Source organism: Tachyglossus aculeatus, chromosome 21 (genome assembly GCF_015852505.1).
Source record: "Tachyglossus aculeatus isolate mTacAcu1 chromosome 21, mTacAcu1.pri, whole genome shotgun sequence".
Taxonomy (NCBI): domain Eukaryota; kingdom Metazoa; phylum Chordata; class Mammalia; order Monotremata; family Tachyglossidae; genus Tachyglossus; species Tachyglossus aculeatus.
The window spans coordinates 16,830,042-16,854,476 of record NC_052086.1 but is presented as its reverse complement, the minus strand read 5'-3'; the positions used below and the strand labels follow the sequence as shown (position 1 = coordinate 16,854,476).

The 24,435-nt window shown below is 48.5% G+C and overlaps 1 protein-coding gene across 4 annotated transcripts in view; it reads right to left on the bottom strand.

Moving 5' to 3' along the window:
• Positions 1-22,618, bottom strand: part of TFAP4 (transcription factor AP-4) — a 33,703-nt gene extending 11,085 nt beyond the window's left edge. For all 4 annotated transcript variants that reach the window (XM_038763463.1, XM_038763464.1, XM_038763465.1 and 1 more), the window contains exon 1: positions 22,323-22,618. In XM_038763463.1, the coding sequence (XP_038619391.1) occupies positions 22,323-22,411 (89 nt within the window). In that variant the 5' untranslated portion in view covers positions 22,412-22,618. The remainder of the gene's footprint in view (positions 1-22,322) is intronic.
• Between the last annotated feature and the right edge of the window lie 1,817 nt (positions 22,619-24,435).

The following is a 24,435-nucleotide window of genomic DNA, read 5'->3' as shown; positions in this document are numbered from 1 at the left end:
ACAGTGTCTGTTGGAAGAGAACCTGCATGGCCAGCTCTCCAGGTGAAGTGGGAGATGGATGAGAGATAGGTTTTCTCTCCACAGCTGGGGCCCACATCACTCCTGAACTGGTCTAGGAAAGGGAAAACAAATTACACCGACAAAAGCCCCAAATCTAATAAACTTCTGTTTCTCTTTGTTTACCCAAACCACCTCCTCACCCCTACAAATAGCTGAGAGCACCAAATGGGATGACGCTGGAGAATGCGGTGGGTTTGCTGGTGTCCCAGTTAGACGGCCGCCTCCAGCCCCCCCTGCTGTTTTCCTAATCTTGTGCTCCATACACACTTTCAAAATGGTATTTGTTAAGCACTTACTATGCGCCAGGCACTGTACTGAGCTCTGGAATAGATCATAATAATAATGGTATTTATTAAGCGCTTACTATGTGAAAAGCACTGTTCTAAGCGCTGGGGGGATACAAGGTAATCAGGTTGTCCCACAGGGGGCTCGCAGTCTTAATCCCCATTTTACAGATGAGGTAACTGAGGCACAGAGAAGTTAAGTGACTGGCCCCAAGTCACACAGCTGACAATCCCCATTTTACAGATGAGGTAACTGAGGCACAGAGAAGTTAAGTGACTGGCCCCAAGTCACACAGCTGACAATTGGTGGGGCCGGGATTGGAACCGCTGACCTCTGACTCCAGAGCCCGTGCTCTTTCCACTGAGCCACGCTGCTTCCCTGATACGAGCTAATCGGGATGAGCTCAGTCCCTGTCCCACATGTGGCTCACTTAGTTCCCACTTTATAGCTGAAGTAACTGAGGCACAAAGAAGTGAAATTCCTGGATTATGGCACATGTCCCTCACCTCTGGGGGGGGGAGTCTTCTCCCCGCTCCTCAAACCAACAGAAGCAGTCACCCCGAAACAAAAATTGGGAGCGTTTAATGCTCTCCCCACCCACAAAGTGGACTGTTTCTCCCCCCCCACCTTCCCAACCCAAAGTGGAAGAAGACTGTGACTGTGACACAGTCACAGGAACACAGTCACAGTCACAGACAGAGGAAGGCTAGACTGTGAGCCCACTATTGGGTAGGGACTGTCTCTATATGTTGCCAAATTGTACTTCCCAAGCGCTTAGTACAGTGCTCTGCACACAGTAAGCGCTCAATAAATACGATTGAGGAGGAGGAGGAGGAGGAGGAGCCTCCCCACCGGTCCCCCCAGAGCTCTCCAGCCCCTGTGGCATGACCGCTCTCTACCCTGGGCAGTACCTGCGTCGTTCAGGGGAGGGGACTCAGCCAGAGAGGCCCAAAGAGACCTCCCCCAGCCACCAGCCCACAGAGGGCTTCTGTGCAGACTTGTCTCTGTGGGCAGCGGGGTGGAGGGGCGAGCTGAATGATGCCTTTAAGTGATGACTGGCCAAAGTCCCACCCCCCCTCACAACCAGGTGTGAGGGGGAAGGAGCTGGGATATTGGTGGCTGAACGACCAAAGTTTCACCCAGCACCGCTTGGACTACAAGCGGCAGAAACCTCCGCTCCCCAACACCCCTGAGGCCCCCCACCATCACCCCCACCACCACACTGAGAAGCAGCGTGAACAAGTGGAAAGAACCCGGGCCTGAAAATAAGGAGGACCTGGGTTCTAGTCCCCATTCCACCATTTGTCTGTTGGGTGACCTTAGACAAGTCACTTCATTTCTCTGTGCCTCAGTTACCTCACCTGTAAAATGGAGATTAAGAGTGTGAGCCCCGTGTGGGACAGGGACTGTGTCCAACCTGATTAGCTGATATCTACTCCAGCACTTAGAACAGTGCCTGGCACATAGTAAGTGCTTCGCGAAGGCCATTAAAAAAAAAAATAACAAAACACCAAAAAGCCAGCAATCCCCCCCATCCAGACTCCCTCAGCCAGCTGGCTTTCCCAGCCAAGCTCCAGCCGCTTGTGGAAAGAGGGAGAAGGGACACTGGCTGGACAAGAAGTTCCAGTGACCTGGGGAGCTGCCCTGCCCCTGCCCTGCTAAGGATTCTCCAGCTGCCTTTCTGCCAGGAGAGCCCATCTCTATATAATAATGATGGCATTTGTTAAGCGCTTACTATGTGCAAAGCACTGTTCTAGGCACTGGGGGAGATACAAGGTGATCAGGTTGCCCCACGTAGGGCTCCCAGTTTTAATCCCCATTTTACAGATGAACGAACTGAGGCTCAGAGAAGTTAAATGACTTGCCCAAGATCCACACAGCAGACATGTGGCAGAGCCAGGATTAGAACCCATGACCGCTGGCTCCCAAGCCCATGCTCTTTCCACTGAGCCACGCTGCTTCTCTAATATGTTGCCGACTTGTACTTCCCAAGTGCTTTTTTTTTTTATAGCATTTGTTAAGCGCTTACTATGTGCAAAGCACTGTTCTAAGCGCTGGGGGGGGGGATACAAGGTGATCAGATTGTCCTGCATGGGGCTCACAGTTATCATCCCCATTTTACAGATGAGGTAACTGAGGCTCCGAGAAGTTAAGTGACTTGCCCAAGGTCACACAGCAGACACGTGGTGGAGCCGGGGTTCGAACCCATGACCTCTGGCTCCAAAGCCCGTGCTCTTTCCACTGAGCAGTGCTCTGCACAGTAAGTGCTCAATAAATACGATTGAATACAGGAATGAATGAATGAGCCGCCTCCCTGGGCTTCTGCTGGAGGCCTCTGGGAGAAAAGCTTCACTGGTGGTGCTGGGTCCGCAAACAAAATAAGGCCGAAGGATTACTGCCTCCCAAGCCCAACGTCCCTCTCACCCCTACCGCACTCAAGGGCCAACTAGTATATACACCAAACACCATCCTAAGCACTGGGGAAAATGTGATACAATCAGGTCAGACACCAACCCTACCCCAGTTGGGGCTCACTGTCTGAAGAGAACAGGTATTTCATCCTCATTTTACAGACAAGCAAACTGAAGGACAGAGCAGTTAAGCAACTTGCCCAAGTTTCCCCAGCAGGTAAGTGGCAGAGCCGGAACTAGAACTCAGGTCTCTAGGCTCTCAGCCCCGAGCTCTCCCCACCAGGGCCACGTGGGCTCGGCAATTATATCTATTATATCAGTTATATCTGGGAAGCAGCTTGGCTCAGTGGAAAGAGCACGGGCTTTGGAGTCAGAGGCCGTGGGTTCAAATCCCGGCTCTGCCACTTAGCTGTGTGACTTTGGGCAAGTCACTTCACTTCTCTGGGCCTCAGTTCCCTCATCTGGAAAATGGGGATGAAGACTGTGAGCCCCTCGTGGGACAACCTGATTACCTCATTCGCACCTACTCAGCCCTCCTGTCCCGCCATCGACCCCCGGCCCATGTCATCCCCGGGGCCTGGAATGCCCTCCCTCTGCCCATCCACCAAGCTAGCTTTCTTCCTCCCTTCAAGGCCCTACTAAGAGCTCACCTCCTCCAGGAGGCCTTCCCAAACTGAGCCCCTTCCTTCCTCTCGCCCTCGTCCCCCTCTCCATCCCCCCATCTTACCTCCTTCCCTTCCCCACAGCACCTGTATATATGTATGTATGTTTGTACATATTTATTACTCTATTTATTTATTTTACTTGTACCTATCTATTCTACTTATTTTATTTTGTTAGTATGTTTGGTTTTGTTCTCTGTCACCCCCTTCTAGACTGTGAGCCCACTGTTGGGTAGGGACTGTCTCTATATGTTGCCAGCTTGTACTTCCCAAGCGCTTAGTACAGTGCTCTGCACACAATAAGCGCTCAATAAATACGATTGATGATGATGATGATGATGATCTGGGAAGCAGCTTGGCTCAGTGGAAAGAGCGCGGGCTTTGGAGTCAGAGGCCGTGGGTTCAAATCCCGGCTCGGCCACTTAGCTGTGTGACTTTGGGCAAGTCACTTCACTTCTCTGGGCCTCAGTTCCCTCATCTGGAAAATGGGGATGAAGACTGTGAGCCCCTCGTGGGACAACCTGATTACCTTGTATCTACCCCAGCGCTTAGAACAGTGCTTTGCACATAGTAAGCGCTTAACAAATACCAACTTATTATTATTATTATTAATTACATCAGAGTCCAGGTCCACAGGGAAGAAGCCGGGCAAGGACTCGCCCCCACAGCCCTGAGGGACCCCGGGCTCGTTCCTTTCTCTTTCCTTTCTAAGAAGGAAGTCTCTCAGGGGCCTTTCTTCCCCTGGCAGGAGCCCAGGGAGGTGGCTCCCTGGGCACAAAGGCAGCTGGAGAATCCTTAGTGGGGCAGGGACAGGGTTCAGGGGCAGGGCAGGGCAGAGAGCAGGGCAGCTCCCCAGGGAGGAGCTGACAAAGCCATCAGATCCACTTCCTCCTCCCATTCTCCCCTTTCAGAAGCCAGAATCGACGTGAGGGGGAAGGGGACGCCTGCTCCAGCCTTCATTTATTCTTTTATTGCATTTGTTAAACGCTTACTATGTGCCAGGCACTGTTCTAAGCACCGGGACAGGTGTTGTTTTGTACTCTCCCAAGTGCTTAGTACAGTGCTCCGCACTTAAGAGAAGCGGCGTGGCTCAGTGGAAAGAGGACGGGTTTGGGAACCAGAGGTCATGGGTTCTAATCCCGGCTCCGCCACTTCTCAGCTGTATGACTTTGGGCAAGTCACTTCTCTGGGCCTCAGTTCCCTCATCTGTAAAATGGGGATTAAGACCGTGAGCCGCACATGGGACAACCTGATCACCTTGGATCCTCCCCAGCACTTAGAACAGCGCTTTGCACATAGTAAGCACTTAACAAATGCCAGCATTATTATTATTAATAAGCATGCAGTAAATACGATTGAATGAACGAATACAAGGTAATCAGGTTGGACACAGTCCATATTCCACGTGGGGCTTGGTCTTAATTCTCATTTTACAGATGAGGAAACTGAGGCAAAGGGAAGTTAAATGACTTGCCCAAGGTCACACAGCTGACAATTGGCAGAGCTGGTAATAGAAAGCAGGTCCTCTGGTTCCCAAGCTTGTGCTCCTTCCGCTGAACCACGCTGCTTCTCTTAAGTGCAGAGCACTGTGCTTTATCCATTAGACTACACTGCTTCTCATTGTGGGCCGGGAACGTTCATTCATTCAATCGTCTTTATTGAGCACTTCCTGTGCGCAGAGCACTGTACTAAGCGCTTGGGAACATGCCTATCAACTCTGCTGTACTGAACTCTGCGCACAAGCAGCACTCGATAATTGACTGATTTTGCCACCCTTCCTTAAGACACAAAGCCGGCCCAAGGACTTCCAGCTCAAAGAGCTGAAATGTCCACTATGCAGGGAAGCGGTGAGGCCTCTTCATTCATTCAATCGTATTTATTGAGCGCTTACTGTGTGCAGAGCACTGTACTAAGCGCTTGGGAAGTACAAGTTGGCAACATATATTGCCTATTGGAAAGAGGAGGGGCCTGGTAGCCAGAGAACCTGGGTTCTAATCCCAGGTCCCCCACATGTGTGACCTTGTGACCTGAGTGACCTTGGGAAAGTCACTTCACTTCTCTGTGCTTCAGTTCCCTCTTGGCAAAATGGGGATCCAACACCTGTTCTCCCTCAGACTGTGAGCTCCAGGTGGGACCTGATTATCTTCAATTCTACCCCAGTGCTTGACACATTCATTCATTCATTCGTATTTATTATTATTAATAATAATAATAATGGCATTTATTAAGCGCTTACTATGTGCAGAACACTGTTCTAAGTGCTGGGGGTGGATACAAGGTGATCAAGTTGTCCCACGTGGGGCTCACAGTCTTAATCCCCATTCTACAGATGAGGGAACTGAGGCTCAGAGAAGTTAAGTGGCTTGCCCAAGGTCACACAGCAGACATGTGGCGGAGCCGGGATTCGAACCCATGGCCTCTGACTCCAAAGCCCGGGCTCTTTCCACTGAGCCACGCTGCTTCTCTAATTTATTGGGCGCTTACTGTGTGCAGAGCACTGGACTAAGCGCTTGGGAAGTCCAAGTTGGCAACGTCTAGAGACGGTCCCTACCCAACAGCGGGCTCACAGTCTAGAAGGGGGAGACAGACAACAAAACATATTAACAAAATAAAATAAATAGAATAAGTATGTACAAATAAAATAAATAAATACGAGTAATAAATACGCACAAACATATATACATATATACAGGTAGTAAGTAATACACATAGTAAGCGCTTAAATACCACAATTATTATCAGGGTGTGAGCGCCTTGAGGGCAGGGATTTTGCAGAACACTGGGGTGGGGTTTGAGAGTCCGAAGCTCCATTGCTTGCCTGCTCTGTGTAACCTTGAGCAAATAATAATAATAATAATAATAATAATGGCATTTATTAGGCGCTTACTATGTGCAAAGCACTGTTCTAAGTGCTGGGGAGGTTACAAGGTGATCAGGTTGTCCCACATAGGGCTCACAGTCTTCATCCCCATTTTACAGATGAGGTAACTGAGGCCCAGAGAAGTTAAGTGACTATATAGTCCAGCCTAAAGGAAAGAGCCTCTCCTGCCTGCCATCCTCATCAATAATAATAACAATGATGATGGTATTTGTTAAGCACTTACTATGTGGAAAGCACTGTTCTAAGCGCTGGGAGGGTTACAAGGTGATCAGGTTGTCCCATGGGGGGCTCACAGTCTTCATCCCCATTTTACAGATCATTTCACTTGTCTCTATATGTTGCCAACTTGTACTTCCCAAGCGCTTAGTACAGTGCTCTGCACACAGTAAGCGCTCAATAAATACGATTGATTGATTGATTCCCCACAGCACCTGTGTATATGTTTGTACATATTTATTACTCTATTTATTTATTTTACTTGTACATATCTATTCTGTTTATTTTATTTTGTTAGTATGTTTGGTTTTGTTCTCTGTCTCCCCCTTTTAGACTGTGAGCCCACTGTTGGGTAGGGACTGTCTCTATGTGTTGCCAACTTGTACTTCCCAAGCGCTTAGTACAGTGCTCAGCATACAGTAAGCGCTCAATACGATTGATTGATTGATTGATTCCCTGGGCCTCATTTTCCTCACCCGAAAAATGAAAAATACCTACTCTCCCTCCACTTAGACTATGAGCCCCATGTGGGATAGGGACTCCGTCCAATCTGATGATCTTGTTATCTGCCCCAGTGCTTGGAAGAGAGTAAGCACTTAAATACCACATAATTAATGTACTCCCCCAAGCACTTAGTACAGTGCTCTTTATAGAGCTAGAGAAGCAGCTCAATGGAAAGAGCACGGGCTTGGAAGTCAGAGTTCACGGGTTCAAATCCCGACTCTGCCAACTGTCAGCTGTGTGACCCCGGGCAAGTCACTTCACTTCTCTGGGCCTCAGTCCCCTATCTGTAAAATGGGGATGAAGACTGTGAGCCTCCCGTGGGACAACCTGATCACTTTGTAACCTCCCCAGCACTTAGAATAATAATAATAATAATGTTGGCATTTGTTAAGCGCTTACTATGTGCAAAGCAGTTAGAACAGTGCTTTGACGTCGTAAGCACTTAATAAATGCCATTATTATTATTATTATAGGGCAGAACAATACATGCTACTGATTCATTCATTCGTATTTATCGAGCGCTGTGTGCACAGCACTGTACTAAGCGCTACTGATTAACTGTTGGACATTGATTCTTCCACTCTGGCAGTCACAAACTCACTGGGGAACCAACCCCAAGGTGGGAAAACGGTCTCGTGCTCCGACCTGACTTCAAGACACCCCATCTGAGTCACCCCTGGAGCCAGGGGCTACAAAGGCAGAAAATACCACAAGCTCCCTCCCCATCCTCTACCCCCCGGGGCCAAGCCATGGGAAGCCGGCATATTGTTCTCCAGTGGCCTTCTCTCCAGCAGCGTGGCTCAATCAATCAATCAATCGGATCTATTGAGCGCTTAATGTGTGCAGAGCACTGTACTAAGCGCTTGGGAAGTCCAAGTTGGCAACATAGAGAGACGGTCCCTACCCAACAGTGGGCTCACAGTCTGGAAGGGGGAGACAGACAACAAAACTAAACATACTAACAAAATAAAATAAATAGAATAGATATGTACAAAGATAGAGTAATAAATCTGTACAAACATATATACATATATACAGGTGCTGTGGGGAAGGGAAGGAGGTAAGATGGCTCAGTGGAAAGAGCACGGGCTTGGAAGTCGGAGGCTTTGGGTTCTAATCCCGGCTCCGCCGCTTGTCAGCTGTGTGACTTTGGGTAAGTCACTTAACTTCTTTGAGCGCCTAACAAATGCCATCATTATTACCTGTATATATGTTTGTATGTATTTATTACTCTATTTTATTTGTACACATTTATTCTATTTATATACCTGTACATATGTTTGTACAGATTTATTACTCTATTTATTTATTTATTTTACTTGTACATATCTATTCTATTTATTTTATTTCGTTAGTATGTTTGGTTTTGTTCTCTGTCTCCCCCTTCTAGACTGTGAGCCCACGGTTGGGTAGGGACCGTCTCTCTATGTTGCCAACTTGTACTTCCCAAGCGCTTAGTACAGTGCTCTGCACACAATAAGCGCTCAATAAATACGATTGATTGAGTCTTTGGGCCTGTTATCTCATCTGTAAAATGAGAATGAAAACTGTGAGCCCCACGTGGGACAACCTGATGACCTTGTATCTACCCCAGCGCTTAGAACAGTGCTTGGCACATAGTAAGCGCTTAATAAATACCAACATTATCATTATTATTTATTTTCAATGGCATTTGTTAAGCGCTTACTATGTGACAGGCACTGTACTAAGCGCTGGGGTAGATACAAGTTCATCAGGTTGGACCCATTCCCTATCCCACATGGGGCTCAGTCTTAATCCCCATTTTACAGAGGGATTAATTGAAGCGCAGAAATGAAGTGACTTGTCTAAGGTCATACAGCAGACAAGTAGCAGAGCTGTGATTAGAACCCAGAGCCTTCTGACTCCAAAGCCCGTGCTCCATCCACTAGGCCAAGCTGCTTCTCTAAATCATTTAACTTTTCTGTGCCTCAGTCGCCTCATCTGTAAAATGGGGATTAAGACTGTGAGACCCACGTGGGACACGGACTTTGTCCAACCTGATTCGCTTGTATCTACCCCAGTGCTTAGTACAGTGCCTGGCATATAGTAAACGCTTAACAGACATCAATTTTTTAAAAAGTGTGATGTTCAAGTCACACAGCAGATATCATCATCATCATCAATCGTATTTATTGAGCGCTTACTGTGTGCAGAGCACTGTACTAAGTGCTTGGGAAGTACAAGTTGGCAACATATAGAGACAGTCCCTACCCAACAGTGGGCTCACAGTCTAAAAGGGGGAGACAAAACCAAACATACTAACAAAATAAAATAAGGCAGAGCCGGAATTAGAACCCAGATCCTTCTGCAGATCACCATACTAAGCCCTTGGGAGAATACAATAAAAGCAGACAAGATCTTTGCCCTCAAGGAGCTTACAATTTATCAGGGGAGACAAACACTAAATTACAGGTAGGGGAAGAATATAATCAAATACAGTCAGTGACATTAACTGAGTGCTAAATACTGTATATGGAGCACTGTACTAAGCACTGGAGAGAGAGAGAGCACAATACAACTGAACTTCACAAAAGAAGCCTGGTGGGCAGGGTAGGAAACGGGAACTAAGACTGTGAGCCCCACGTGGGTCAACCTGATCATCTTGTATCCCCCCCAGTGCTTAGAACAGTGCTTTGCATATAGTAAGCACTTAACAAATTCCATTATTATTATTATTATTATTATTATTATTATTATTATTATTATTATTCAGACCCTTCCCACCCAGGAACAGAGCAGGGGTGCAACCAGCCCATGATACAACGAAATGAGGAGTGATTTCCCCTAGCATAACCCTGCCCAGTGGCCCCTAGAAACGTCAGGGGAGGAAAAGCCTTCTCTCTATCCCCCCACCAACTTCGGTCTCAAGTGGCCTGGGCCGCTCCCTGCTCTCCCCCCTTTTTTTGTGGTATTTGCAGTAGCGTGGCTCAGTGGAAAGAGCCCGGGCTTTGGAGTCAGAGGTCACGGGTTCTAATCCCTGCTCCGCCGCTTGTCAGCTGTGTGACTTTGGGCAAGTCACTTAACTACTCTGTGCCTCAGTTCCCTCATCCATAAAATGGGGATTAAGACTGTGAGCTCCCCGTAGGACAACCTGATCACCTTGTAACCTCCCCAGCGCTTAGGACAGTGTTTTGCATATAGTAAGTGCTTAATAAATGCCATCATTATTATTATTATGAGCCAGGCACTGTGCTGGGGTAAACACAAGCCAATCAGGTTGGACCCATTCATCTTCTAGACTGTTAGCCCACGTTGGGTAGGGACCGTCTCTTTCTGTTGCCAACTTGTACTTCCCAAGCGCTTAGTACAGTGCTCTGCACACAGTAAGCGCTCAATAAATACGATTGAATGAATGTTGGGTAGGGACCATCTCTATATGTTGCCAGCTTGTACTTCCCACGCACTTAGTACAGTGCTCCGCACACAGTAAGCGCTCAATAAATACGACTGAATGAATGTTGGGTAGGGACCGTCTCTATATGTTGCCAACTTGTACATCCCAAGCGCTGAGTCCAGTGCTCTGCACACAGTAAGCGCTCAATAAATACGACTGAATGAATGAATGGGAAGCAGCATGGTGGAGTGGATAAATCATAGGCTTGGGAGTCAGAGGTTCATGGGCTCTAATCCCGACTCTGCCACTTGTCGGCTGTGTGGCCTTGGGCAAGCCACTTAACGTCTCTGGGCCTCTGTTTCCCCATTTTACTGATGAGGTGTGAGACTGTGAGCCCCACATGGGACAGGGACTGTGTCCAACCCTATTTGCTTGTATCCACACCAGTGCTTAATACAGTCCTGGCACATAGCAAGCACTTAACAAATCCCACAATCATTACATTATTCCATGTCCCATATGGAGCTCTGTCTTAAACCCCATTTTACGGTTGAGGTAACAGGCACAGAGAAGTTTAAGTGACTTGCCCAAGGTTACGCAGCAGACAATTGGCAGAGCAGGGATTAGAACCCAAATCCTTCCGATTCCCAGGGCTGTGCTCTTTCCAGTAGATCACACTGCTTCTCTTCTCCCCCTCTAGACTGTAAGTTCACTGTGGGCAGGGAATGTATCTACCAATTCTGTTATATTGTACTCTCCCACACGTTTAGTACAGTGCAATGCACACAGTAAGTGCTCAATAAATACAATGGGTCGATGGCTTCTCTGTTCTTCCGGCCCTTCCAACTCTTCCCCCTCTTCTTCACCGTTCATCCACTTAGAGAACCATTCTTCTTCGGAAGCACGGCCTAGTGGATAGAGCACATGTCTGGGAGTCATAAGGACCTGGGTTCTAATTCCGCCTCAAATCACAACTGTCTGCTGTGTGATCTTGGGCCAGTCACTTCACTTATCATCATCAATCGTATTTATTGAGCGCTTACTGTGTGCAGAGCACTGTACTAAGCGCCTCAAATCACAACTGTCTGCTGTGTGATCTTGGGCCTGTCACTTCACTTATCATCAAATCGTATTTATTGAGCGCTTACTGTGTGCAGAGCACTGTACTAAGCGCTTGGGAAGTACAAGTTGGCAACATATAGAGACAGTCCCTACCCAATAGTGGGCTCACAGTCTAACTTATCTGTGCCTCAGTTACCTCATCTGTCAATGGGGTTTAAGACTGTGAGCACCATGTGGGACATGGATTGTGTCCAACCTGATTAGCTTATATCCACACAAGCACTTACAACAGTGCTTGATACATTGCACTTACATGTAAGTATAATATACATAGCACTTAAACCATCATAATTATTAAGTTCGTCCTACTGTTTCAGACCAACAGCTCCTGCACTCCATCGCCACAAAACTATGGGTTTCCTTTCAACTTCCCACTCCTCCCAAGGCGCTCCGGCCCAGTACAGGAGGGCCTCCGTCCTAGGACCGTAACTTACTTCTCCCCGGATTCCCTCCAAAGGGCCGCACTGCCCACACGGCCGGAATGAGAAAACTCCTGAATTCTGCCAAACCAATCCAAACTTGAGGGCGAGAGGTACTTCGTTCTACCTGTACTGCACTGGCTAACCACCGAAGGAAGCCAAAAATCTCGGAATCCTCTTCCGCTAGGCCGGCTTTGAGGATCGGAGACTGAGGCAGAGGGCTGGGAAGGGGCTGTTGGAGGTTTCTCAGCAACTCAGAAGCAGACCTGAAAATAGGACCTAGTGAATCAGTCACCCAGAGGAAAATCATTTAGAATCAGAGAGCTAAAAACTGCTGGGGCTAATCTCCTTGCCTTCAGACAGGACACTGCACCAGGCCAATGGATACATATCCCATTTTTCAAAACACTTGCACACTGCTTTGTTCTCCGGCCCATTTCAATATTGAGTTATTCTACATCTAACCTAACCCCCAGTCTGCTTTCTTAGAGGAGACTCTCTGTGCCCCATCTTATGTGAATCAATCACACAAAGGTATTTATTGAGAGCTTACTGAGTGCAGATCATTCCAATAGGCACTTAGTAGAATACAATAAAGAGCTGGTAGATGCATTCCCTACTAATAACAACAACTGTGGTATTTGTTAAACACTCTCACTCTACATCAAGCACTGTGCTAAGTGCTGGGGTAGATACAAGATACTAAGGTTTGCATGGGGCTCGCCAAGTAGGAGAACAGATTTTGAGTCCCCACTAAGCAGATGAGGCAACTGAGGCACAGAGAAATTATGTGATTTGTCCAAGGTCACAAAGCAGGTAAGTGGCGGAGCTGGAATCAGAAGCCACATCCTCTGATTCCCAGGCAAGTGCTCTTTCCACTAGGCCACGCTACTTCCCTAAATAACCGTTTTCCCCATTTGAAAGTTACAAAAGTCACTTGGACTGGGAGTCTCATGTGGCACAGGGATTGTGTCCGACCTGATTACCCTGTATCCACTTCAACTCTCATGTACTTAACCAATACCATTTAAAAAAAAATAGGCAGGCAATAGCTCGCATTCTGGAACAGCAACACCTTCGTTGGAGCTCAGTCTGTACGACCACTTACTATCTCTCCCACAATCATGAAGATCAGGCTAACTGTAATGAACACCCAAAGAACAGAGCCGGACCCTGGGAGAGGAGGACGCGTTAATACCGGGGTGGGAGGTCATCATCAATCGTATTTATTGAGCGCTTACTGTGTGCAGAGCACTGTGCTAAGCGCTTGGGAAGTACAAATTGGCAACATATAGAGACAGTCCCTACCCAACAGTGGGCTCACAGTCTAAAAGACAGTGGGCTCACAGTCTAAAAGCTCCCAATCAGATCACAAAAGGGAACCCTGGCTTCCAGTCTAGGTAGCTGCCAGCCCAGAGGCAGCTTGGAGGAACACTCCTTTAATAATAATAATAATAATAATAATTGTGGTATCTGTTAAGCACTTACTATGTACCAGGCACTGTACTAAGTGCTGGGGTGGGTACAAGCATCAGTCGGGTTGGACACAGTCCCTTGTCCCAAATAATAATAACAATAATAATGGCATTTATTAAGCACTTATGTGGAAAGCACTGTTCTAAGCGCTGGGGAGGTTACAAGGTATGAGGTTGTCCCACGTGGGGCTCCCAGTCTTAATCCCCATTTTACCGATGAGGTAACTGAGGCCCAGACTGCCCAAGGTCACACAGCCGCTAAGCGGCGGAGCCAGGATTAGAACGCAGGTCTTTCTGGCTCCCAGGCCAGTGCTCTATCCACTAAGCCATTTGCCAATCAATAATCCTCTCCCTAAAAGCCCTCCAGCCCCAGACCAGCTGAATTCAAGGGTGGCCATGCGCATGGCTTTCAGCAAGTCCATCCTGTTGTTCTGTACAGAGACGTGAGCGCTCACCATTCTCCCAACCCCAGTCCCATGCCCTCCAAAAACGACCAAGATTCTCCCAATCTTCAAAGGCCTCCTGAAGTCACATCTCCTCCAGAAGCCCTTCCTCCACTAAATTTCTACTCTAACTATCTCCCCAACTGCCACCTAAGCATTTGGGAACTCATCACCTCCCACAGCACTTTCGCACATATCCTATTTCTTAACCACCGGCTCTTGTTCCTATCCCCTTTCCTACCTGCAAATTACTAGAGCATCTGTCTCTCCTGATAGATGGCAAGCTCCAAGGACAGGGATCATTCATTCAATCGTATTTATTGAGCGCTGACTGTGTGCAGAGCACCGTACTAAGCGCTTGGGAAGTACAAGTTGGCCACATATAGAGACGGTCCCTACCCAACAGTGGGCTCACAGTCTAGACGGGGGAGACAGAGAACAAAACAAAACATATTAACAAAATAAAATAAACAGAATAAATATGTACAAATAAAATAGAGTAATAAATAATACAAACATATATACATATATACAGCCATACTACCTACTCTGAGTTCTAGCATGGCATAGCGGATGGAGCACGGGCCTCAGAGTCTGAGGTCATGGATTCTAATCCCAGCTCCGCCACTTGTCTGCTGGGTGGCCTTGGGCAAGTCACTTCACTTCTCTGTGCCTCAGTGACCTCATCCGTAAAATGGGGATTAAGACTGTGAGCCCCATTTGGGACGGGGACTGGGTCCAACCTGATTTGCTGGTATCCACCCCAGCACTTAGTACACTGCCTGGCACATGGCAAGCGCTTAAGTACCACAATTATTAGTAGTATTATTGTACTCTCCCAAGCAATCGGTGGTATTTCATCATCAATCGTATTTATTGAGCGCTTACTGTGTGCAGAGCACTGTACTAAGCTCTTGGGAAGTACAAATTGGCAAGATATAGAGACAGTCCCTACCCAACAGTGGGCTCACAGTCTAAAAGGGGAGACAGAGAACAAAACCAAACATACTAACAAAATAAAATAAATAGAATAGATATGTACAAGTAAAATAGAGTAATAAATACGTACAAACATATATACATATATACAGGTGCTGTGGGGAAGGGAAGGAGGTAAGATGGGGGGGATGGAGAGGGGGACGAGGGGGAGAGGAAGGAAGGGGCTCGGACCCTTACTGTGTGTGCTTAGTACAGTGCTCAGTGCACACACAGGAGTTGCTCAATAAATGGCATTAGTTGATTAGGATGGGGTTGGGAGAGAGATGCTCAGTGTTCTTGAATGCCAACAGTGGGTACCCCCATGCAATCTCACCAGCCTCCCGGGTGCACCTGGGCCTCCGCTTTGGTGACCCGAACTTGGGGCCGGAGCCACGGCCTGCCCCTGGCTGACTTTGAACTTGGGCTGAGCTGAGGAGGCCGTTAGTGGGATCACTTCGACACCCCCTCTCCCCATGAGCAGCTCAGGAAGTTTTCCTCCCTCCCTCCTTGGTTCTTTCAACCCGATCCCCACCATCCCCGGAGGGGAAGAGTCGAATTTTGGGGATCCAGGCGGGATCGGGGTGTCCTGGGGAACAGAAACTCTGCGATGCGCAGGTAGGGAGGGGGGCATCCCCCTTGTCTGTCCCTCTCCCCTTCCAGGGCCTCCTAGCCTCCCCGGGCCCACCTGTGCTGCAGGGTGGATAGCCGCACCCACATGGCTGCTTATGACCCCGAGCCCCACAGCTCGGACACAGGGGTCCCGCACCGATCCCACCCACCGAGAGCCCCATTAATGGCATTTATTGAGCACTTATTAGGTGAAGAGCACTGTAGTGAGCATTTGGGAGAGCCCAAGAAGCCAGGTGGGCCCGTGAGCCTCCCCCTGCCCCCCACCCAAGTCTCTCACTGTGTTTCCAGGGTGCCCAAGCATTCATCCTTTTGGGGGATGCATTCCCCCGGGGTCCCCCTTACTTCCACCGGCCGGTGGGCAAGGCCCCCCGAATCGCTCCCAGGGTAGAGTCTGAGCAAGGAAATCTGCCCGGGCTCCCCAACTGGGGCATAAAATTAGACCAGTGCTCCAGCGCTTAGAACAGTGCTTGGCCCATAGTAAGCACTTAATAATAATAAATAATGATGGCATTTCTTAAGCGCTTGCTATGTGCAAAGCACTGTTCTAAGCACTGGGGAGGATACAAGGTGATCAGGTTGTCCCACGTGGGGCTCACAGTCTTAATCCCCATTTTCCAGATAAGGTAACTGAGGCACAGAGAAGTGAAGTGACTTGCCCAAGGTCACACAGCAGACATGTGGCAGAGTTGGGATTTGCTTAATACCATTATTATTATTATTATTATTATAACCGGCAGCCCAGCCGGGAACCAGTCCCTGGGAGTAAGACCTGGCCTGACCAATCAATCACTCATTCATTCAATTGTATTTATTGAGCGTTCACTGTGTGCAGAGCACTGGACTAAGCGCTTGGAAAGTATAATTGGGCAACAGATAGAGACAGTCCCGACCCAACACTGGGCTCACAGTCTAGAGGGGGGAGACAGACAACAAAACAATCCATCAGTGATATGTGCTGGGCACTGACCACGTGCAGAGCACTGCACCAGGCACCTGGTAGAGTATAAGAGAATTCACAGACACGTTCCTGCCCATAAAGACAAATCAAGAGATTTGGGTTTCTAGCCGGGGAGGGGAGAACAGGGGGCTCTGCCCTAATCCCCCGGAACTTCGAGGCCCAGTGAACCCCCTTCTAGACTGTAAGCCCGTTGTTGGGTTGGGAACGTCTCTATCTGTTGCCGATTTGTACTTCCCAAGCGCTTAGAACAGTGCTCTGCACACAGTAAGCGCTCAATCATCATCATCATCAATCGTATTTATTGAGCGCTTACTATGTGCAGAGCACTGTACTAAGCGCTTGGGAAGTACAAATTGGCAACATATAGAGACAGTCCCTACCCAACAGTGGGCTCACAGTCTAAAAGGGGAAGACAGAGAACCAAACCAAACATGCTAACAAAATAAAATAAATAGAATAGATATGTACAAATAAAATAAATAAATAGAGTAATAAATATGTACAAACATATATACAGGTGCTGTGGGGAAGGGAAGGAGGTAAGATGGGGGGGATGGAGAGTGGGACGAGGGGGAGAGGAAGGAAGGGGCTCAGTCTGGGAAGGCCTCCTGGAGGAGGTGAGCTCTCAGCAGGGCCTTGAGCCGGTCCCGGCTCAATAAACACGATTTCTAGACTGTGAGCCCGTTAATAATAATAATGGCATTTATTAAGCACTTACTATGTGCAAAGCACTGTTCTAAGGGCTGGGGAGGTTACAAGGTGATCAGGTTGTCCCACAGGGGGCTCACAGTCTTCACCCCCATTTTACAGAGGAGGGAACTGAGGCCCAGAGAAGTTGACTTCACTAAAGTCACACAGCTGACAATTGGCAGAGCCGGGGTTTGAACCCACAACCTCTGACTCCAAAGCCGGTGCTCTTTCCACCGAGCCGAACATCTCTGTTGCCGATTGGTACTTCCCAAACGCTCAGTCCAGTGCTCTGCGCATAGAAAGCGCTCACTAAATACGACAACTGCTTAGTCCAGGGCTCTGCACATAGAAAGCGCTTACTAAACACGATTTCTAGCGTGTGAGCCCTTGTTGAGTAGGGACTGTCTCTGGTGCCGATTTGTACTTCCCGAGCGCTCAGTCCAGTGCTCTGCACATAGAAAGCGCTCACTAAATATGACTGAACTGCTTAGTCCAGGGCTCTGCACATAGAAAGCGCTCACTAAATACAACTGAATTGCTTAGTCCAGTGCTCTGCACATAGAAAGCGCTCACTAAATACGACTGAATTGCTTAGTCCAGCACTCTGCTCATAGAAAGCGCTCACTAAATACGACTGAATTGCTTAGTCCAGCACTCTGCACATAGAAAGCACTCACTACGACTGAATTGCTTAGTCCAGTGCTCTGCACATAATAATAATAATAATAATAATAATAGTATTTGTTAAGCGCTTACTATGTGCAAAACACTGTTCTAAGAACTGAGGGGATATAAGGTGATCAGGTTGTCCCATGTGGGGCTCACAGTCTTAATCCCCATTTTACAGATGAGGTCACTGAGGCACAGAGAAGTTAAGTGACTTGCCCAAAGTCACACAGCTGACAATTGGCAGAGCTGGGATTTGAACCCTTGACCTCTGATTCCAAAGCCCAGGATCTTTCCATTGAGCCATGCTGCTTCTCTACAAAGCGCTCACTAAATGCGACTGAAGCGCTTAGTCCAGTGCTCTGCACATGGAAAGCTTCACTAAATACGACTGAAGCGCTTAGCCCAGTGCTCTGCACGTGGAAAGCGCTCACTAAATACGACTGAAGCGCTTAGTCCAGTGCTCTACATGTGGAAAGCGCTCACTAAATACAACTGAATTGTTTAGTCCTGGGCTCTGCAGTTATTGCTCACTAAATACGACTGAATTGCTTAGTCCAGTGCTCTGCACAAAGAAAGCGCTCACCAAATACGACTGAACTGCTTAGTACAGTGCTCTGCACATAGAAAGCGCTCACTAAATACTACTGAATTGCTTAGTCCAGTGCTCTGCAGTTATTGCTCACTAAATACTATGTTTGTACATACTTATTATTCTATTTATTTTACTTGTACATATTTACTATTCTGTTTATTTTATTTTGTTAATAATCAATCAATCGTATTTATTGAGCGCTTACTGTGTGCAGAGCACTGTACTAAGCGCTTGGGAAGTACAAGTTGGCAACATATAGAGACAGTCCCTACCCAACAGAGGGCTCACAGTCTAAAAGGGGGTGACAGAGAACAAAACCAAACATACTAACAAAATAAAATAAATAGAATAGATATGTACATGTAAAATAGAGTAATAAATATGTACAAACATATATACATATATACAGGTGCTGTGGGGAATCAGCTTACTGAGTGCTTATTGAGTGCTTACTGTGTGCACAGCACTGGACTAAGCGCTTGCGAAGTACAAGTTGGCAACATATAGAGACAGTCCCTACCCAACAGTGGGCTCACAGTTTAAAAGGGGGAGACAGAGAACAAAACCAAACATACTACCAAAATAAAATAAATAGAATAGATATGTACACGTAAAATAAAGAGTAATAAATATGTACAAACATATATACATATATACAGGTGCTATGGGGAATCAATCGTATTTATTGATCTTTTAGACTATGAGCCCACTGTTGGGTAGGGACTGTCTCTATATGTTGCCAACTCATACTTCCCAAGCTCTTAGTACAGTGCTCTGCACACAGTAAGCGCTCAATAAATACGATTGATTGACTGAGCGCTTACTGCGTACAGAACACTGCACTAAGCGCTTGGGAAGTCCAAGTTGGCAACATATAGAGACAGTCCCTACCCAACAGTGGGCTCACAGTCTAAAAGGGGGAGGCAGAGAACAAAACCAAACATACTAACAAAATAAAATAAATAGAATAGATATGTACAAGTACAATAGATAGAGTAATAAATATGTACAAACATATATACATATAAACAGGTGCTGTGGGGAATCAATCAATTGTATTTATTGAGCGCTTACTGTGTGCAGAGCACTGTACTAAGCGCTTGGGAAGTACAAGTTGGCAACATATAGAAACAGTCCCTACCCAACAGTGGGCGCACAGTCTAAAAGGGGGAGACAGAGAACAAAGCCAAACATACTAACAAAATAAAATAGAATAGATATGTACAAGTAAAATAAATAGAGTAATAAATATGTACAAACATATATACAGGTGCTGTGGGGAATCAATCAATCAATCGTATTTATTGAGCGCTTACTGTATGCTGAGCACTGTACTAAGCGCTTGGGAAGTACAAGTTGGTAACATATAGAGACAGTCCCTACCCACCAGAAGGCTCACAGTCTAAAAGGGGGAAACAGAGAACAAAACCAAACATACTAACAAAATAAAATAAATAGAATAGATATATACACGTAAAATAAATACAGAGTAATAAATATGTACAAACATATGTACATATATACAAGTGCTGTGGGGAATCAATCAATCGTATTTATTGATCTTTTAGACTATGAGCCCACTGTTGGGTAGGGACTGTCTCTATATGTTGCCAACTTGTACTTCCCAAGCGCTTAGTACAGTGCTCTGCACACAGTAAGCGCTCAATAAATACGATTGATTGATTGACTGAGCACTTACTGTGTACAGAGCACTGCACTAAGCGCTTGGGAATTCCAAGTTGGCAACATATAGAGACGGTCCCTACCCAACAGTGGGCTCACAGTCTAAAAGGGGGAGACAGAGAACAAAACCAAACATACTAACAAAATAAAATAGAATAGATATGTACAAGCAAAATAGAGGAATAAATATGTACAAACATATATATATATATATATATATATAGGTGCTGAGGGGAATCAATCGTATTTTTTGAGCGCTTACTGTGTGCAGAGCACTGTACTAGGCGCTTGGGAAGTACAAGTTGGCAACATATAGAGACAGTCCCTACCCAACAGTGGGCTCACAGTCTAAAAGGGGGAGACAGAGAACAAAACCAAACATACTAACAAAATAAAATAAATAGAATAGATAGGTACAAGTAAAATAGAGTGATAAATATGTACAAACATATACACAGGTGCTGTGGGGAATCAATCAATCAATCGTATTTATTGAGTGCTTACTGTATGCTGAGCACTGTACTAAGCGCTTGGGAAGTCCAAGTTGGCAACATATAGAGACGGTCCCTACCCAACAGTGGGCTCACAGTCTAAAAGGGGGACACAGAGAACAAAACCAAACATACTAACAAAATAAAGTAAATAGAATAGATATGTACAAGTAAAATAGAGTAATAAATATGTACAAACATATATACATATATACAGGTGCTGAGGGGAATCAATCAATCGTATTTATTGAGCTCTTACTGTGTGCAGAGCACTGTACTAGGCGCTTGGGAAGTACAAGTTGGCAACATATAGAGACAGTCCCTACCCAACAGTGGGCTCACAGTCTAAAAGGGGGAGACAGAGAACAAAAGCAAACATATAAAATAAACAAACAAACTGACAAACAAACAAAATAAAGTAAATAGAATAGATATGTACAAGTAAAATAAATAGAGTAATAAATATGGACAAACATATATACATATATACAGGTGCTGTTGAGAAACAAGTAAAATAGAGTAATAAATCTGTACAAACATATATACAGGTGCTGTGGGGAAGGGAAGGAGGTAAGATGGGGGGATGGAGAGGAAGGAAGGGGCTCAGTGTGGGAAGGCCTCCTGGAGGAGGTGAGCTCTCAGTAGGGCCTTGAAGGGAGGAAGAGATGGGCAAGCGCTTAGTCCAGTGCTCTGCACACGGTAAGGGCTCCATAAATACGATTGAACGAATGGCTGGGGGTGGGAACCTGAGGCGCGCCCGGCCTGGCCGGGCCACGCTTTGTGAGGGAGGAAAGCATGGTCCGGGAGGGAGGAAAGGGGCGACTACAGGCCCCACAATGCCGCGCGCGCCGGGGCCCGGCGGGAACTACAGCTCCCAGAGGCCCCCGCGCGGGAGGTCCGCCTACTCGACGAGGGCTGCAGAGTCACGTCCAGGCCTTGACGGGCAAGGCGGCCAAACCGTGCCCTCCAAGCGGCCCGGAGGGGGCGGGGAGGGTCCCCGCGGGGGTCCCCGAAGCCCACCAGGGCCGGGCCCGGGGCCTCCCTCCCTCCATCCCCCCCCAGGACGCCCCGATGGGCCCACAGCGTGGGCGGCAGCATGGCTGCATTGTAACGGCCCACGGTGGACTCCCTCCCTCCCTCCCTGTAACCCTCCTTTCCACCCACTAAATAATAAAAAATAACAGCCTTGATCAAGCGCTTACCCTGTGCAAAGCACCGTTCTAAGCCCTGGGGAGCCTACAAGCTGATGAGGTTGTCCCACAGCCTTAATCCCCCTTTAACAGAGGCCCAGAGAAGTGGAGTGACTCGCCCCAAGTCACCCGGCTGACCATTGGCGGGGGCGGGATCCGAACCCAGGACCTCCGACTCCAAAGCCCGGGCTCCTTCCACCGAGCCACGCTGAGAGAGAGAGAGAGAGAGAAGGGGGACGAGGGGGAGGAGGAAGGGGAGCGAGGCGGCCGGCCCCACGCCAAGCATGGCCGGGGCTGCTGCAGAACCACGTGGGTCTGTTTGCAATTTACAAACGTCGCGGCTCCCTCGCTTGCAACGGGCGAAAAGTAGCGGGGGGGACGGTCGGGAACGAGGGGGGGGGGGGAAGGCCCGAGGTTCTGGGTTCGAATGCTCCCCCAGGCCGAGAGGCGGCGGGAGCACGCGGTGCGAGCTGCCCCCCCACCAGCCTCCGGACGCTAAGAAAGGCCGTCCCATGCACACACCAACCATGCACACACCGAGCACATGCTCCAGAGGGGGAAATCGCCATCGAGAAGGGGGGAAAAAAGAAACAAAAAATCGTACACACCTACACAGCCCTCCTATCACTTCTTTCTCTGTTTTCCTGAAATGCTGCAAAGAAGGCACCTTCTGGGCGGGCACCATGAAATACTCCATAGCGATCGGGGGCCCCCCACCTCCTCTCCGCTTTTTTGTTTTTTAAAAAGAAAAGCCAAGTCCGAGGCGGGATCGTTGAGCTGAATCCGAAATGGGGGGGAAATCCAAAATCAGAGGCCGGTCCCGGGTGCTGGAGGGGAGGTCGCGCTCTCCGGTCTGGCTCCCGGTGCGTGTGTGTGTGTGTCTGTGTCTGTGTGTGTTTGCAGCTGATCAGATGTCTGTTTCAAGGCGGGAAACAGCTGGTGAAAACTCAGCACTCCCCCGGCCTCCTTCCGCGGAGTAAGGAATTGCATGTAAACAAAGGACTATTTGCAGCTCCCGCAGGCCGGAGGGGAGTCGGGGGCCGGGGGGTGGGGGAGTGGGATTTGGGGGCGGGGGTGGAGGGGGGAGGCCAACCCCCTTTTCGGGGTCCGGGCCCGGGGGAGGCCCCTGGGCCTGTTGGAGAGGGAGGGATGTGAATGGAGAGGGGCAGGAGGGAGCTGCATGCGCCACTATGGGGTGATGAGGTCCATCAGCTGACAGTTGGCAAGCTTTGCCAAAAAAAAAAAACCACCGAGAGAAAACCCAGCTTGCCACCGAAAAGCCAGGGGGCCGAGGGGACCTGCTAAGGTTGGGTGGGGGGCGGCTTTGGGGGGCCTGCCTCTTGGCTCAGGATGGGGTGGAAGTGGGGGTGAACAGCTCCTTTCTCTTTTGCAGCGGCACAACCAGCAAGAAAAGCATTTTGTCATATGGCAATACACCCAGAGGAGTCGGCTCCGGCGAGCTTCCTCGACCTGCTAAGGTTGGGTGGGGGGCGGCTTTGGGGGGCCTGCCTCTTGGCTCAGGATGGGGTGGAAGTGGGGGTGAACAGCTCCTTTCTCTTTTGCAGCGGCACAACCAGCAAGAAAAGCATTTTGTCATATGGCAATACACCCAGAGGAGTCGGCTCCGGCGAGCTTCCTCGACCTGCTAAGGTTGGGTGGGGGGTGGCTTTGGGGGGCCTGCCTCTTGGCTCAGGATGGGGTGGAAGTGGGGGTGAACGGCTCCTTTCTCTTTTGCAGCGGCACAACCAGCAAGAAAAGCATTTTGTCGTATGGCAATACACCCAGAGGAGTCGGCTCCGGCGAGCTTCCTCGACCTGCTAAGGTTGGGTGGGGGGCGGCTTTGGGGGGCCTACATCTTGGCTCAGGATGGGGTGGAAATGGGGGTGAACAGCTCCTTTCTCTTTTGCAGCGGCACAACCAGCAAGAAAAGCATTTTGTCATATGGCAATACACCCAGAGGAGTCGGCTCCGGCGAGCTTCCTCGACCTGCTAAGGTTGGGTGGGGGGCGGCTTTGGGGGCCTGCCTCTTGGCTCAGGATGGGGTGGAAATGGGGGTGAACAGCTCCTTTCTCTTTTGCAGCGGCACAACCAGCAAGAAAAGCATTTTGTCATATGGCAATACACAGAGAGGAGTCGGCTCCGGCAAGCTTCCTCGACCTGCTAAGGTTGGGTGGGGGGCGGCTTTGGGGGGCCTGCCTCTTGGCTCAGAATGGGGTGGAAGTGGGGGTGAACAGCTCCTTTCTCTTTTGCAGCGGCACAACCAGCAAGAAAAGAATTTTGTCATATGGCAATACACCCAGAGGAGTCGGCTCCGGCGAGCTTCCTCAGAGAGGAGGGCCCCCTGGAAACTTGCGTCCCGACAGCCGCTGTCCACATGTAGCGGTGCCTACTACAGATTCCCCCTTATCCCCGGACCTGGTGATCCTGAGGTTGGAATTCCAAAAAGAGAAGTCCAGAGAGCGGAGGGATGCCGAAGAAATCACCTGGTGCCGGTTTGATATGTGCATGTGAACTGAACACCCGTAGGCCTCCCTTTGGAGAGGGTGGAGGTTACAGTTCGAGGAGGGAGAGTGTTTTTTGGGGGGACGGGGGGTTTGTCTTATTTCAAAACAGCAGCAAGTCTGCGGGGGAGGCATTCAAACGGGAGTCAGCGAGGTTGCGGGGTGTAGAGCCCCGGACGGGGAACGGGAAGGTCCTGGGTCCTATTTCTCATTCTACCGT